General features: G+C 41.8%; 1 protein-coding gene across 1 annotated transcript in view; it reads left to right on the top strand.

Annotated features, from left to right (window-relative positions):
- PCDH15 (protocadherin related 15) overlaps window positions 1–18,050 on the top strand; it is a 1,187,477-nt gene that overhangs the window by 870,776 nt on the left and 298,651 nt on the right. The window contains exon 24 of the mRNA XM_066601652.1: window positions 9,423–9,532. Coding sequence (XP_066457749.1) covers window positions 9,423–9,532 — 110 coding nt within the window. The remainder of the gene's footprint in view (window positions 1–9,422; window positions 9,533–18,050) is intronic.

Genomic DNA, 18,050 nt, shown 5'->3' with positions numbered 1-18,050 from the left:
CACACAGCTATCAGTGGCCCTAATAAGGACCTTTGGGGGGTCTTGAAGCCTACACTAACTACCAATTCTTTCCCTACAGCAGCTCCGGTACAAACAGCACTGTCCCTCATCTAACTCACACGGCATCTGAGGCGAACCGCGGGAGGGGCCGACTTTTATGTTCGGGTGACACCTGATCTTCCCAGCCACTCACAGCAGGGGGGTGGTATAGGGCTTGAACGTCACAGGGGGAAGTTGTAATGCCTTCCCTGTCTTTCAATTGGCCAGAAAAGCGCGCAAACGTCTCAGGGAAGTAAGTGAAAGTAACCAGAACACCGCATGGTGTTCGTTACGAATAACGAACATCCCGAACACCCTAATATTCGCACGAATATCAAGCTCGGAAGAACACGTTCGCTCATCTCTACCAAAAAGTCGTTTGTACCCCCAAAGTGGTACCAATAAAAACTACAGCTCGTCTCGCAAAAAATTAGCCTGCACAGAGCTCCGTCCATGGAAAAATAAAAAAGTTATAAGACTTTGAATTCAGCGATTTAACAAAAAACGTTTTCCAAAATAAAGGGTTTTTATTGCCTTGTGTGGCGCAGTATGTAAGCTCTCGCTCACAACCTGATGGTTGCAAGTTCAAACCCCGAATGGTTCAGGTAGCCGGCTCAAGGTCGACTCAGCCTTCCATCCTTCCGAGGTCAGTAAAATGAGCACCCAGCTTGGTGGGGGGCAATAAATAAAAATTACCTGAAAGCGCAGAATAAGTTGGCGCTATACAAATACCAAGATTTATTTATTTATTTTATTGCGGAAAAGTGGAGAAACCTTAAAAAATATAAGAATTTTAGTATTGTTGAAATCTGCAGAACCTGCAGAAAAAATGTATTGTGTCATTTATGCTGCATGATTAACGCTGTAAAAAAAAAATCTATGGCAGTATTGATGCGTTTTCTCTCCCTGCTATCATGAAAAAAATTATAAAAGTTTTACAATATAGACTATGTACCCAAAAACAGCACCAATAAAAAACTACAGTTTGCCATACAAAAACAAGCCCTTATACGGCCACATCAACGGAAAAATTTTAAGTTATGGCTTTTGAAAAATCTACCAAAACTTGTTACAACCTTATGCCCAATATAGGCCAAGTCCTTAAGGGGTTAATAGATTGTATTCTGAATAGGCATGAGTAATAAGTGGTGTAAACAAGCATCTTTTCTGGTTCCTATTCTTTCTAAGATGTTTCTAAGTGAAAAATTATCCTGTAGATATGATACCTTTTAATGGCTAACAAAAATACATGATGTTATAGCGAGCTTTCAAACCTCTCAGGGTTCTTCCTCAGGCATAAGAGAAGGTTTAACAGATAAGGTCTATCTGTTAGCTAACGATACAAAAGTGTACAATAGGGTTGATACAATAGAAACTGCAGTTTAATGTTTCCAAATGTAAAATAATGTAGTTAGGGAGAAGAAATCCTTATACTCAGTATCAGCTGTTCTGCATTATCAAGGACTTCAGAAAAGAAAGAGCTCTGATTTCTGCAACTTCCAAATGAGTTCACAGTGTAGTCAGGCAGCAAAGAAAGAAAGTAGGATTATCGGCTGTATAGCTTGAGGTATAACCAGTAGAAAGAGAGAGATTATGATTATAGTGTATAGAGCTCTGGTGAGACCACATCTGGAATACTGTGTTCAGTACTGGTGACTTCATCTACAGAAAGATGTTGATAAACTAGCCTACAAAACTGGGGGGAGGTCTCAAGAATAAAACTTATCAGGGAAGACTTAAAGAATTTAATTTGTATAGTCTGGAGGAAGGAAAGGGGAGGAGCATGATCTAAACTTTTAAATATGTTAAAGATATACCGTATATACTCGAGTATTAGCCGACCCGAGTATAAGCCAAGTCAATAAGTTTTACCACAAAAAACTGGTAAAACGTATTGACTCGAGTATAAGCCTAGCTATACTCCAGTATATACTAGGTAAAGAAAAAATGCAATACTCACCTCCCAGCCACTGTCTGTGTCCCCAGCGCGATGGTCTTCCCGGCGGTGCGACAAGCTGCTTGTGAATCCTCCTCGCTGTCATCTCCCTGCTCGGCTTTCAATTCCCCCGTCGTCAGTGCTGTGTAAGTAAGCGCTGTGATTGGATCAAGCGCCAGCCAATCACAGCCAGCACTTGATAAACCAATCACAGCCATTCACTGAATGGCTGTGAATGATCGATCCAATCACAGCGCTTACTTACACAGCACTGACGATGGGGGAATTGAAAGCTGAGCAAGGAGATGACAGCGAGGATCCAATCACAGCGCTTACCTACACTGCACTGACGGTGGGGGAATTCAAAGCCGAGCAGGGAGATGACAGCGGGGAGAATTCTCAAGCAGCTGGCCGCACAGCCGGAGAGACCATCGCGCCAGGGACACAGACGCAGGCTGGGAGGTGAGTATTGCGTTTTTGTTTTTTTTACCTTACTCGAGTATAAGCATAAAAAAAGTGCTGAAAAACTAGGCTTATTCTCGAGTATTTATGGTAAATAGAGTTCATGAGAGAAGTGTTTTTATTAGGGGACTAAACACTGAATAAAGGGGGCGTAATCTAAGATTAGTCGGGGGAAAAAATAGAAGCAAACTTCCAGCAGGCGTGGTTAAAAAAATCAACAATAAATGAATACAAGCTACCTGGAATAATCATAGATCTACCATAAGAGAGAAAGAAAAAGGAAATAATATAAGGGTAGACTAGATGGATATGGGGGTAATTTCCGTTGTTCATTTTCTGTGTTTTGTATGTTTCATGTTTAGTTCAGAATTTTTAGCATAAAGTCACAATAATGTATAATTAGTGAACATTACTTTGAGATATGAAATATTTTTCTTGAATTGATCATATTTCAACAAGCAATGGATCACTGGAAATCAATGCTCTATTTATTCTGTTTGGTTCTATTCAGTGATTTTGGTTTAAACCTAATTGAACAGCAGCATAAATTTGCTTTCGAAAAGTTGTACCTATGCGTGACCTATTGATGATCATTGACCACAATGGTTTCTCTTAAATCAATGGCCATTCTACCGTAGATGTAAGCAACCTGAAGAAACATATGCTCAAGATACAAGAGAGTTTAATTGAGAGGGACTGAGGTGCAATACCAGACTCAGAGTATGGATCTGACTGGCATTGTTTCTAGAGGGGGAAAAAACAGACATTTTTTTAAATTTCGTAAATGCAAGTAAAATGTGTCACTAATGTAATGATAGTCATGTGGGAGTGAATCCACTGTGGCTATTATTATCATCATTATTAGGATAACATGTCTTTAATACATACTTTTCAGAGCTGACTGATAAGCTTTTTTTCTTTGTGTGCACATTCAAAAATCACCTATTTCTTTATAAAAAGACTCAAAAGTACAGAAAAATGAATATCTGTCTCTAAGCACCATTTTGTTTTTTTTATCTAAAAGGGCACACAATTCTGTATTGATTCATTTCTCAGTATATTTTAATGAAAACAAAGATCTGGTACTGTGTTAGCCAGTAGAGCAAAATGTGATTGTTCCCAGCAAAAAAAAACACGTAATCTTATAGATATGATACCTTTTAATGGCTAGCAAAAATACATGATGTAATAATAGCGAGCTTCCGAACCAACGCAGGGTTCTTCTTCAGGCCTTAGTCAGACGGGCGTTTTTTGCCGCGATTTGCGCATGCGTCCGGCGATTTTATAAAACCATTGCTTTGCAATGGTATCGGACACATGAGCGCTTTTTATGCGCTCGTCCGATAAATTATAGAACAGAAATCGCAGATCGCACCTATCTGCGATCTGCGATTCCTGTTCTCTTCTCTATATGCGCTCAATGGGGCCGGCGGCAGCAGTGCCGACCCCATTGAGAACATATAGAAGACAAATCATTCTTCTCTGCCACAGCTGTAACAGCTGTGGCAGAGAAGAACGATGTTTGCCCATTGAATTCAATGGAGCCGGCAATACAGCCGCCTCCATTGAAAGCAATGGGCTGCCGGCGAGCGCAGGATGAATTGTCAGCACTGAGCCAATCAGGGGGCAGGTCTGACTCACACCCCCTTCACACCCACTGCAGGCCGGCCGCGCTGAACTCCGGCTGCCGGGAGCAGGTAAGTATATATATATTCTTTATTTTAACACTTTTCTGGATGAATTGCAGGGAAAGGCTTATATATTTAAGCCCTTCCCGACAATTCATCCCACACTCGCCCGCAGCGCATTGCTTTCAATGGAGCGGGCTGTATTGCCGCTCCATTGAATGCAATGCGCTGGACAGCTCCGGCCCGTTTCTAATGAAACGTGGCTAGGAGCAGATTTTCGGGCGATTTTCGGGCACCGGTCACGCGATTTGCGGATGCGCATCCGTCATGCGATCCGCAAATCGCGCGAAAAAACGCCCGTCTGACTAAGGCCTCAGGCTTATGGATTGGATCTGAAAAGGCATGGATATTTATACACACTTATAACATACATACTTATGACAAGGCACAGATATGGATGTGATTGGTTCGCACTTAAAAGGAATTCTGCCACAGCAAACAAACTTTTTTTTGTCTAGGCACTGATAGTGAAGTGACAGTTTTATGGTCCTTTAATTACTGTTGGGGGGGGGGAGGTTGGCAGGCTAGAATTCTACAAGAGGAACACTATGTCATGTCCATGGAGATATGAGAGTTTTGATATTGAAGGGTGGTTTCAAGTCACAAAACCACAGAAGAATTTGGGAATATAAATTGATAACAACCTTTGACACGCTGAATACTGGCTTAAATGGTTCTCCAGGATTTAAGCGTGAATGGGAAGTGTGAGACATTTATTGCACAGATAAGACCCCCATCTACAGTAATTCATGGACCATAAACTTTCACTCCCTTATCAGTGTTTAGCTAAAAACGTCTGTGCACCTCTTGTAGCATTTTATAGCCTGCCGACCCCCCCCCCCAACAGTAATTTAGGGACCATAAAACTTTCACTCCGCTATCAGTGCCTAGACAAAAAAGTTTGTTTGCTGTTGCAAAATTCCTTTTAAATGCGAACCAATCACATCCATATCTGTGCCTTGTCACAAGTATGTATGTAATAAGTGTGTATAATTATTTATGCCTCTTCAGATCCAATCCATAAGCCTGAAGAAGAACCCTGCGTTGGTACGAAAGCTCGCTATTATTACATCATGTATTTTTGTTAGCCATTAAAAGGTATCATATCTACAAGATTATGGGGTTTCTCTTGTTGGGAACAATCACATTTTTTAGTATATTTTATAATGTTTTAAACATCAATTTTCTGATGAAGGAGCTCCAAATCCCCAGCACATGTTGCTAATAGTGTTTTACTCTCTCATAGCTGCTGGAATCACAGCTACACTGCTCAGTACTGCTATATAATGTCCTCTATGCTACTGCTGCTTCTCTGTATATGATAAAAAGTGATAGGTGAGCAGGATCTCCTCTATTTTCTGAGGGCTATGTCTGGGAGACATTATAGCAGCTAGTCTATACCCACGACCTTTAGAGAAATTGAGGATTAGAAAAAAAGCCTGAAGATGGAAGAATCTCTAAGTATGCAGCATATGAGTAATTTAATTGTCAGAAATAGTGTTATTCCTCCTGTAAACATGTCAGCTTATTATAAAAGCCATCTATAAGGTTAGGGCCGCTTTCCATAGAGCAATCTAAAGACCCTGGCCTGCTGTCTGCATAGCTAAATCCTGACCTTTATGTAAGTATGACAGCAATTACATGAGACCCACTGGCTTATTTCAGTCTCACAGTCACAAATGGGGAAAATATAAAATTCCATTTGAATCAATTTAAGGCAATATAATAATAAATAACTGAAATGATTTATTTTAAAATCTCTGACTGAGTTTAGTCTTATATCTTGAATATTACCCAATACCGAGGAATTCTTTTCCATAACAGCATTATTATGCACAAACAGCTTAGCATTTAGAGGCTACATTGTAGAGACACAGGTATGTAGGTTTGATTTTATGCTTCACTTGGGAACATTTACTGTGTCATTGTGGTAAAATATATTTTTTTCCAGTAGCTGTTACTGCTGATCGTAATTTGCTTAGTGGTAACAGCACCACATAAAAAGACAGGTAGAGAGCAGAGTCTATTTAATTATACAGTGACAGGCTACAGCAAATATGTGCTTTGCAGAGTTAGCATGGTTTTAAATCTGCTTGTTTATTATATCTAATCATTATGATAAATTGCACTTCATTCTGCCCTAATAAAAAGTCAGTATTTCTTTGAAGAATTGGCCCGTAAGGTCAGATTTTCTAGGATGCACGATTATAAGAAGGATGCCTGTAATTGTGCCAAATCAACATAAGACACTGTCTCACTTAGTATGTTATTGGGAATATTGGGGATTAATATTGCGCAGTCCGCATGGAAATACACATAAGAAATGGATATAATAGTAATCCTAATGAGTTTAGAGCGAAATTTAATTTCGTAGTCACTAAACAGTGATGATGTCTTTACCGGGACCATTCACGGTATAAAATATGGAAACTTGATGAATACTTTTCCGATAAAATATGTTTATACAAAACCAAGAAGGGTTCAATTACAGGAGATGTATTAATTTATGATCATCAGAGTGAGTTTAAAATCGTTGTTATAGGGAAAATTTCCTTATTCGTAAATGACATTTTAATGGATTTTTACTTCTAAAGCTCTATTTATACTGGCATCATGGCTTCCATATTTACAAGATCTATGCCAAATCTCTCATTAACCATTTCATTGATCTATTTCCTTTATTTCTATTGGACAGTACAGTGCATATACATAAGAGATGGCATAGCAAATATCATCATTAGAAGAGTTTTAGACTCTTTGAGTTGAAATTCAACTCCTTTTTCTCTTCTGGAGCAAACAGAATAAATGTGGTGACTCAGTTGTTAGCACAGCTGCCTAGCAGTGGTGGAGTTCTTGGGTCAAATCTGTCCAAGGACAAAATCTGTTTGGAGTTTTTCAAAGTCCATGCAGATGTTGTCTTTGATGAGATTTGAACCTAGGATGCCAGGATTGCAAGGCAATTCTAAGAACTACTCAGCCATATTCATTGAAGAGGCATATTGTGAGCTGTTTCTACGAAAATCAGCTCGATTTTACCCACCAAGCAACCACAATGAGCTATCCTAGTCCTTATGTTTGTCTTTTAACTATGTATATTAACACTGTATTATATCTAAATTTCATAACTCTTTATGTACATTATGCACTGTGTGTATCCAGCACAACTGAGGAAGAGGCATCCATGGCTTTGACACACATAGCATTTTTAGCTGGTTTTATTTAATAAAACTGCTGGTGTGATGGTCGGGGGGGACATAAGACATATGACAGTTGGTCACCTAAAGTAGTGGTACAAGGGACAGCGATAAGTTCAGTGTTACGTTTGTGTGGGCAAATAAGCACAAGGCCCACATGAACATGCCCAAAAACGGGCATATCACAAACATGGGGACCTATAATGGATTTCAGACTGGACCTGCTGAAACACAGATTGGATAGAGAACTGCATACTGCCGACTGGACTCAGAGACAGCCATAACATAGGACAAATAACCAACACACTCACCAAACATCCCCGCATGCTAAAGCAGATGGAATTGCTGTTATATAAATACGAGGGATTAGTTCGTGAATTGGCCAAATCACTTAAGCTGTAAGACCAGCAATCAAGGGTCCTCATGTTTCGCGGTCTCTACTCTAACGAGACACATGATCCAGCAGCACAGGACACAGTTTACACAGGAAGCTGCAACACCAAGGTAACAAGACATAAGTCACACAGCAAGCTGCTTACAAAGGTAACAGAACAAGTCACACAACAAGCTGCACACAAAGGTAACAGAACACAAGCCACACAGAAGGAAACATTACTGCTCACCCTGGACACCAAACAGACACTGGAAGATGCCTGTATTTATATATGAGCTCAGACTCTGAGGATTGGCTGGCAAGAGCAAACCACACCGAGCCAGCTAAACTATCCCTTACCTGTGAAGGTGTGCTCCCGGAACCCTGTAGAACAACAGATTCCAGCAGCACAACCTGACATTCAGGACATCCTGCAAGCACATGTGTTGCCTTTCATGGCAGGGCTTCTAAGAGGCATTTTCCAGCAGCATAATGCTTGGCTGCACACTGCAAGGGTGCCAAAGAAATGCCTCCACAGCATTGCAACACTTCCGTGGCCAGCCCGTTTGCCAGATTCTGTATCACCAGCAGAGCACATATAGGACCATCTGGGATGCCAGCTTTGACAGCCTACGAGTTTGCATGATCTAGAGGATCAGTTACAGCAAATATGGAGCACAGGATCCCATTCAGAACCTGCATGCCTTCATGCCTGCCCATAACATATCTTGTTTCTAAGCTAGAGGCTGCCTAGCAGCATACTACAGCCTCTCTGCAAGTGTTCAGTGTTCAGCAATAATTTATCTTTTTATTTTGATATTGTAATTACCTACTTATATTAATGCTACAATCACACATAGAAAGTTTAATTCGATTCTGACAACTTCTCATTCCTAGGTGCTTGATCTTTTTTACCATGGGTGATGACAACAATATAAGCATATTGCTGTCGAAACAATATGCAAAAAAGAGAAAAGAGTGTATATATATATATATAGTGGTGCCTTGACATAAGAGTTTAATCCGTTCCAAGACAGAGCTCTTAAGCCAAAAAACTCATATGTCAAAGCAGTTTTCCCTTATTGAAATGAATTAAAATGCCATTAATGCGTTCCAATTAATTTCCATGCGAAAAGTAACCACAAGTAAAAAAAAAAAAAAAATCAATACTTACCTACCGCCGGCGTTCTGCTATGGTCTGCGGCACTGCTGCAGGCTGTCGCACCCTCCTCCATGTTGACAGAGCATTGCTTTTTGGATGCGGGGCTTGAATGCCCCGCCTCCGGTAAACTAATCCTTTGATTGGTTAACTCAACGCCGCTTGAGCCAATGAAAGCCAGCACTGGGTTAACCAATCAAAGTCATTCAATGCCAGCAATGCTCTGTCAGTGTGGAGGAGGGTGCGACAGCCTGCAGCAGCACCGCAGACCATCACGAGGATGGAACGCTGGCGATAAGTGAGTATAGACCCCCCCCCCCGAGCTTCAGCTTGCAGGCTTTTTGACTTGCAAGCAGGCTTGTAACCCGAGTTTTTGCTCGTAACTCAGAGCTAAAATTTGCAAATTGTTTTGACGCCAATTTACTATTAACGGCAACTTTTCCGAGATGACCTTGAAAATATTTTCTACTGCATTTTACGGTTAATTGTCGCCAAATGTATTATATACATCATAAAAAATAAGGACTGTATTATATTTTATGGATGTGTTCATTTTAATATTCTTTTTTAGGCCGCCTCCAGTGAGTGAATCTGCTCCACTTGGCACTACAGTTACTGTGGTATTGGCTGCAGCCTTAAACCAGACTATTGTGTATTCTATCATCTCAGGGAATGATCAAGGTAAAGTGTTTTATGGTTCTACATTTTTGTATTTCATTTCTCGGAATGCAATAGATGTTAATGAGAAAATTGATTGAATTCTTTATTTTTTTTTCTCAGCTAGGACTCAGAATAATGATAGATGGCTTTCAATGGTCCAATATACAGGATGGGGCAAAAGTCACCACACATATGTTCTATTTTTTTGTTTTGCCAGTTACTAGGAAGTATGCAGTGGAAGTTGAATATGGAGGAAAGCTATGCAGCGAACAATTATCTACATGCCTACGTATGGTGACTTTTGCCCCACCCTGTAGAATGTTATTCTTCTTTGACAGATACTTTAACAATGCCACAGATCTTTTGAAAACTCAATGGTACAGCATGATAAAAAAGCTTCCAATGTTGTTTTTTTTCCTGTTATCTCAAGATGATCTACATTTCTATGATTCAACATTAGGACAGAGCCTTAGTTTATTTTATGATCACATAATGTACATCAGCTCATAGTGGCTACATAGAACCTCCAAATTGGGTTCCTCTATACCTTTGCTGCCATTTATACAAAGGCTTACGGACAATATGTCATGTTCCAGTGGAACCATAAGATGAAGGTATGCTCTCCTTGATTCAAGGCTTCTAGGGTAGGACATCTCTATAATATGGTATTGTGCAGAACGTTTAACATTTTGTAGTATGGAGCCACAAGGACATACAGGATTATTGCACATGGGTCTGTCATATGCATGACACCTACGTATTTTTATTCCAGGTCAAATGTACTCACTTTATTATAAAGTGAATTCATATGAAGTACTATATACCAATTATACATTATACAATAGTGCTTGAAAGTTTGGGAACTCTTAAAGGGGTTGTCCCGCGCCGAAACGGGTTTTTTTTTTTTTCAACCCCCCCCCCGTTCGGCGCGAGACAACCCCGATGCAGGGAGGTAAAGAAAGCTCACCGGAGCGCTTACCTTAATCCCCGCGCTCCGGTGACTTCTCTACTCACCGCTGAAGATGGCCTCTTCCTCCGTGGACCGCAGCTCTTCTGTGCGGTCCACTGCCGATTCCAGCCTCCTGATTGGCTGGAATCGGCACGTGACGGGGCGGAGCTACACGGAGCTACACGGAGCCCCATAGAAGACTGCAGAAGACCCGGACTGCGCAAGCGCGGCTAATTTGGCCATCGGAGGCCAAAAATTAGTCGGCTCCATGGAGACGAGGACGCCAGCAACGGAGCAGGTAAGTAAAAAACTTTTTATAACTTCTGTATGGCTCATAATTAATGCACAATGTACATTACAAAGTGCATTATTATGGCAATACAGAAGTGTATAGACCCACTTGCTGCCTCGGGACATCTCCTTTAAGAATTTTCCATACTCCTGCTAATACAGTATTTGACCTAAATCTCCATCAGATTTTCACACAACTCCTAAAAGTAGATAAAGAGAACTAAATCAAACAAATGAGTCAATAATACTAGACCTAGTGGCAAAAGTATGTGAACCTTTAGAATTAGCATATAATTTGTAGGTGACATTAGAGTCAGGTGGTTTGAATTAGTGTGGTGACAATCCGGTATAAGTGGGTTACCTATTTTATTTAAAGAATTACAAAATTAGGGGCAACACTCAGACAAATCAAAAAGAAAGCAGTAACGTTTATTACAGATATTGGTATGAATAGGACTTACCTGGCATTAGCAGACAAAACCCAAATAATATAGGTAGACCGCTAAGCCTGTAAACATCTCAAGGTGCGATTAGAACAACCTTGTCCTTATGTATACATCTGCATAAAGAAAGAGAGCATCCGGACAGTACCAAATACCGCAGTGGGATCCAGGAATTACAGCCAATATACAGAAAAGCCAGCGCTCATAAGGAAGGTGCCAGGAAGTAAGTTTGGAACAGTTTATAGACCAATTGAGAGAAGTTGGACTTACTTCTGAGCTAGGTCTCTTTTTTCTACATTGGCTCTTCTATTTAGAGAACAGGGATGTCAACCTGGTGAAAAAAAATGTGATGTCAGTGAATCATGGGCAATGTATAGTGTATAGAGATGAGCGAGCATACTCGTTAAGGCGATTTACTCAAGAGAGCATCGCCTTTTTCGAGTACCTGCTGGCTCGTCCCTGAAGATTTCGGGGGGGGGGGGGCTGCAGGGGGGAGGGGCTGCGGGGGGCGGCAGAGGGGGGTGGGGTGGAGAGTGAGAGAGATCTCTCTCTCCCACCCGATACCCTCCACGACCCCCGCTCACCCCTGCAGCCCCCCCCCCCCGAATCTTCAGGGACGAGCCAGCAGGTACTCGAAAAAGGCGATGATCTCTCAAGTAAATCGCCTTAACGAGTATGCTCGCTCATCAGTGTAGGATAAAAGGTGAATAACACACAGTTCAGAATAAAAGGGTTAGAGTAGTAGAATAGAGCCCCAATATCCTCTATAGCTCATGCAGAATGTTTATGAAACCAAACATGAAGTAAACTATGTATTTAAATAATTATTTGCGCATGGAATCATTAGCTATTCATCACTACGCTCTTTTTTTAGTATGTGATTTATAGGATATATATATTAACATTGGAGTCCTAATGAACTTCAGTTATTAAATAATATTTTCCAGTATATGTAATATAATACCCCAATATATTGTTTGTAACATAAGCAAATGGGAAGATAGAACAATGCCTGTACAGCACCACCTATTGGTAGGCAGCATCCCTGCAACTCAATGTCTGACCTTTTAACAAGCCTTGTAACATAAGCAAATAATATTTCAGGAAGAGTTGTCATTGTTTGATGGAAACAATCCCATGAGGTGAGTCGGAAAAGGAAAGGAGGGAGAGAAAAGACAGAGAATAAGAGAGAAAAAGGAAATATACAACTGGGAAAAGTTATTCATATACAAAATAAAGAGAGTGGGTTTACACATACACGCCAGAAATGATTAATGTTACCATCTTCTTTCTGGAAGTGTTGTGACATTTAATTGAATAGAAATCCCAGTCAACCAAGGTTCATTCAACACTGAAAGGTTTCTTACTTGTATTGTTTTGCATGGAGAAAAAGCTTGAAATGACTCTTCTTGTGCAGAGCTGTGTCACCTGGCAATTAGCCTTGTAATCTTCAAAGTCATTTTAGCATCTAGTGCAGCAGGATTTCTGACACTTAACTATATTGGGCTTTTCTAATTGCCTACTAGATAACATGAGCATTGCACTGGACAACTGATTTTTCCCTCTAAAGCTCTAGATGGAATATATTATTCTAAATGGTGAAAAAGAAAAAAAAAGTAACAGGACAATTTGGGGCAGTTTAGCACATAACTAAATGTAGTATTTAAAATAAGGCAACAAACTGTATTTCATTGTTTATCAGTCTTTTGTCTACATTTTTATCCATTTAATATGATGGAACATTACAACAAGCATTTCATGCTACATTATGTATCTAGGTCATGACCATGATGGTGTTCCTTATCTTATTCTCTTCTTCTATTTGCTTCTCTTCCAGCTTGGAATCTCAGACCATGAAATGTCACGTATTTCAGTGGTCTGATAGTCAAATGTGTTTTTCCAGTAAAAAGATTCCAAGTTATGGACATTGTTGACTCGAGCTCTTGGGGTCTGCCGAGACTTTCATCGATCAATGAATGAGCTTCACAGCTCATGGACCCTCAATGTAGTAAAAAAAAATGAATAGCCATTTTATTGTCACATATCAAAGTGAATCTGACATTTTTTAGAAGAAGGCACATTTTGTTGACCAAAGAAATATTCTTAATTGCATAGACTGAATTCACATGAAGCAAATAAAAAAATGACACTTTAAACATAAAAGGAAAGTTCATCCCAGAATTACAGGAAATTATTTAAAAGCAGGTTTTCATTGTACCCATTGTTGTGACTATTAGCTATCCAAAAGTCCTAAAATATCTCAGTTTCCACACTGCTCAAGCCTATAAACTAGGCTAGCTTTTCCTGTGGTTTGCAGCTTATAGCTTTGCTGTGTAGACTGAGACAGAACAGCAGAGTCACCTCATTATCATTAAAGTGCAATAGTTTCTATCAAAGATGACAGATCTAGTGTACTGCTGTAGGTCTACTGCAGGCTGTATCATACAAGTATACACAAAGATAAATACACCATATGCTACCATAAAGCATCAATACCCTGCCACATTAAATATTCAGACAATGGAGGAAGGGTTTATGTACCTCAAATATAGTCAACTTCAGAGATAGTTTTAAAAATAAAAATATCTACAATAAAAATATATACTCTACATATTTAGGGTGCATTCACACAAGCGTGTGCTGGTGCGTACATAGGTGCGCAAAAAAAGGCGCACCCACGTGCGTGCACAAACACACATGAATGCAGGTCCATGCAGCATTGCTTTCAATGGGGCCACGGCTGCAACCCCTGCAGTGATTTTCAGGGAAGGGCTTTAAATATAAGCCCTTCCCTGAAGATCATTCCTATCTGGTGTAAAAAATAAAAAACATATATATATACTCAACTCTCCGCCGCTAGCGGGGCTCATGTGCGTCAAGCCGCTTGGTTCCTGTCACTGTAATGAAGTTCTTTCAGCAGGCAGGGATTTCAAATCCCTGCCTGCTGAAAGTGCTGCGTCTGTTTGGCTGAGTGCTCAGCCAATCACAGGCAGCATTCAGCCATTCAATGAATAACAACTGAGCGCTGCCTGTGATTGGGCACAGTGCTCAGTCAATCACAGGAAGCACTCGTCCATTCAATGAATTATGCTGCCTGTGATTGGCTGAGCACTGTGACCAATCACAGGCAGCGCTCAGGTGTTATTCAATGACCCAAGCGGCTAGATGTGCCTGAGCCCCGCCAGCTGGCGAAGAGGTGAGTATATAGATTTTTTACACCAGATAGTAATGATTTTCAGGAAAGGGCTTATGTTTAAAGCCCTTCCCCGAAAATCACTGCAGAAGTGCCAGCATCCTATTCCTTTCAATAGGGCCACCGGTAGTGGTGGCCCCATTGAAATCAATAGGAGAGCTTCGTGATCCTCTGTCACAGCTGTGACAGATGTGGCAGGGGATTCTTTACTCTGTGCTGTCACAGTGTTCAGTGACAAGGGGACTTCCCACGGGGTAATATTTATATGCACCATGGACCTATGCGTGCATGCATGTCGTATGTTTTGCAGGTATGTGCGTTTGCACGCCTGTAAAACACGGACATGTGAACACGCCATAGGGAACCAATGGTTCTAATATACACGTGATTATATGTGCAAGTATGTACGCCCATAAACACGCTCGTCTGAATGTAGCCTTAAATAGAATTAATGCAAATTTTAATTAAATTAATATAATATTCTTTTTAAGCAGAATTTTGCCACTTTCTAAACTGTTCTCAAAATGTGTTTGCTAAAAGGTACACTGTAAAAAGTAGTTGTAATAATTTTTATTCTAAATTGCAATGAAAGCATGCTTGTATACCATATACTTTACTCCATCTACAATGCCTATATTTACAGCAGTCATTAGATAGATATTTCTGCACCTGATGGCTGTTAAAAAAGAAAAAAATGATGGAACGTTTAAGAAAACTTTTTATATTGAAATCTAAGTAAAACATAATGTTATAGTCATATTATTATTGAACTTTTGTGATGGAAATAAAGAACACATGACATATGGCAATACAAGAGCTTACAAATGTACCTTTTAATTGAAAACTAGTGCAAAAGAAAATTTTGAACATTGAACAACTAATCAGATTTCAACTGTATTTTTTTTTGTCTGGATTGAAAGTAATTGGGTATTGTGACACCCTTTCTATTGTATCTGGGTACTTCTATGTAGCCAATTGTTAAAAGGTTACAAAAGTAAGACAACTGAAAAAAGTAAGAAAGTGGAAAGATTAAGACAAGCTGTAATTTTTAGTTAAAAGGTAAAGTAAATGTGTGAAAAACGGGACATTTGATTATTTGAAACATCCTTTCTTTTCTCCTCTAGATGTTAGGTCTCTTACATTTTGTTTTGCTGCTGTTTGAAATTTGGGTAGCTTGTGTAACCCTTTCGTGAATTGTTTTAAAACTACATAAAACATAGGAAAGAAACAATTAGAGATGAGCGAACGTACTTGTCCGAGCTTGATACTCGTTCGAGTATTAGCGTGTTCGAGATGCTCGTTACTCGAGGCGAGCACCACGCAATGTTCGAGTTACTTTCACTTTCATCTCTGAGACGTTAGCGCGCTTTTCTGGCCAATAGAAAGACAGGGAAGGCATTACAACTTCCCCCTGTGACGTTCAAGCCCTATACCACCCCCCTGCAGTGAGTGGCTGGGGAGATCAGGTGTCACCCGAGTATTTAAATCTGCCCCGCCCACGGCTCGCCACAGATGAATTCTGACAGAGATCAGGGAAAGTGCTGCTGGTGCCGGAGCTGCTATAGGGAGAGCGTTAGGAGTGATTTTAGGCTTCAAGAACCCCAACGGTCCTTCTTAGGGCCACATCTGACCGTGTGCAGTACTGTTGAGGCTGCTTTTTGCAGTGTTGCACCTTTTTTTTTTTTTTGTATATCGGCCATGCAGAGCATTGCGTCCTCAGTCTGCAGTAATTTTACATAGTATAGGGCCAGTAGTGCTGAGGCAGGGACAGTGAAAAACGTGAAAGACATATACTGTCTATATAGGCAGTGGGCTTTTCCAAAAAAATTTGGGACAAAAAAATATATTTGGGCTGCCTGTGACCGTCCTGACTGTACTGCGTCTCTGCTGGGGGTAGTAGTCCTAATTAATACGCAGCCAGCTAAGTGTTACAGCAGGCTTGCGCAAAATTCTTTCCTGGCTGTGCGTTGCCCGTTACATCATTGCTGTCATCCAGTCCAGAGGAAAACAGTCTGCAGTAATTTTACATAGTATAGGGCCAGTAGTGCTGAGGCAGGGACAGTGAAAAACGTGAAAGACATATACTGTCTATATAGGCAGTGGGCTTTTCCAAAAAAATTTGGGACAAAAAAATATATTTGGGCTGCCTGTGACCGTCCTGACTGTACTGCGTCTCTGCTGGGGGTAGTAGTCCTAATTAATACGCAGCCAGCTAAGTGTTACAGCAGGCTTGCGCAAAATTCTTTCCTGGCTCTGCTGTGCGTTCCGTAAGCGAAGTCAGCCTCCAACCACAGGCCAATAAGCGGCACATTTAATTACAGCGTTCTGTTTCTGCACTACTGGTAATACACCATGCTGAGGGGTAGGGGTAGGCCTAGAGGACGTGGACGCGGGCGAGGACGCGGAGGCCCAAGTCAGGGTGTGGGCACAGGCCGAGCTCCTGATCCAGGTGTATCGCAGCCGACTGCTGCGGGATTAGGAGAAAGGCACGTTTCTGGCGTCCCCACATTCATCTCACAATTAATGGGTCCACGCGGTAGACCTTTATTAGAAAATGAGCAGCGTGAGCAGGTCCTGTCGTGGATGGCAGAAAGTGCATCCAGCAATCTATCGACCACCCAGAGTTCTGCGCCGTCCACTGCTGCAACTCTGAATCCTCTGGCTGCTGCTCCTCCTTCCTCCCAGCCTCCTCACTCCATTACAGTGACACATTCTGAGGAGCAGGCAGACTCCCAGGAACTGTTCCCGGGCCCCTGCCCAGAATGGGCAGCAATGGTTCCTCTCCCACCGGAGGAGTTTGTAGTGACCAATGCCCAACCTTTGGAAAGTTCCCGGGGTCCGGGGGATGAGGCTGGGGACTTCCGGCAACTGTCTCAAGAGCTTTCAGTGGGTGAGGAGGACGATGACGATGAGACACAGTTGTCTATCACTCAGGTAGTAGTAATTGGAGTAAGTCCGAGGGAGGAGCGCACAGAGGATTTGGAGGAAGAGCAGCAGGACGATGAGGTGACTGACCCCACCTGGTTTGCTAAGCCTACTGAGGACAGGTCTTCAGAGGGGGAGGCAAGTGCAGCAGCAGGGCAGGTTGGAAGAGGCAGTGCGGTGGCCAGGGGTAGAGGCAGGGCCAGACCGAATAATCCACCAACTGTTTCCCAAAGCGCCCCCTCGCGCCATGCTACCCTGCAGAGGCCGAGGTGCTCAAAGGTCTGGCAGTTTTTCACTGAGAGTGCAGACGACCGACGAACAGTGGTGTGCAACCTTTGTCGCGCCAAGATCAGTCGGGGAGCCACCACCACCAGCCTCACCACCACCAGCATGCGCAGACATATGATGGCCAAGCACCCCACAAGGTGGGATGAAGGCCGTTCACCGCCTCCGGTTTGCACCACTGCCTCTCCCCCTGTGCCCCAACCTGCCACTGAGATCCAACCCCCCTCTCAGGACACAGGCACTACCGTCTCCTGGCCTGCACCCACATCCTCACCTCCGCTGTCCTCGGCCCCATCCACCAATGTCTCTCAACGCAGCGTCCAGCCGTCACTAGCGCAAGTGTTTGAGCGCAAGCGCAAGTACGCCGCCACGCATCCGCACGCTCAAGCGTTAAACGTGCACATAGCCAAATTGATCAGCCTGAATATGCTGCCGTATAGGCTTGTGGAAACG

This window comes from Eleutherodactylus coqui, chromosome 4, assembly GCF_035609145.1.
Source record: "Eleutherodactylus coqui strain aEleCoq1 chromosome 4, aEleCoq1.hap1, whole genome shotgun sequence".
NCBI classification, from domain to species: Eukaryota; Metazoa; Chordata; class Amphibia; order Anura; family Eleutherodactylidae; genus Eleutherodactylus; species Eleutherodactylus coqui.
The sequence above is the reverse complement of the archived record's forward strand: the minus strand, read 5'-3'. Positions and strand labels throughout refer to the sequence as shown.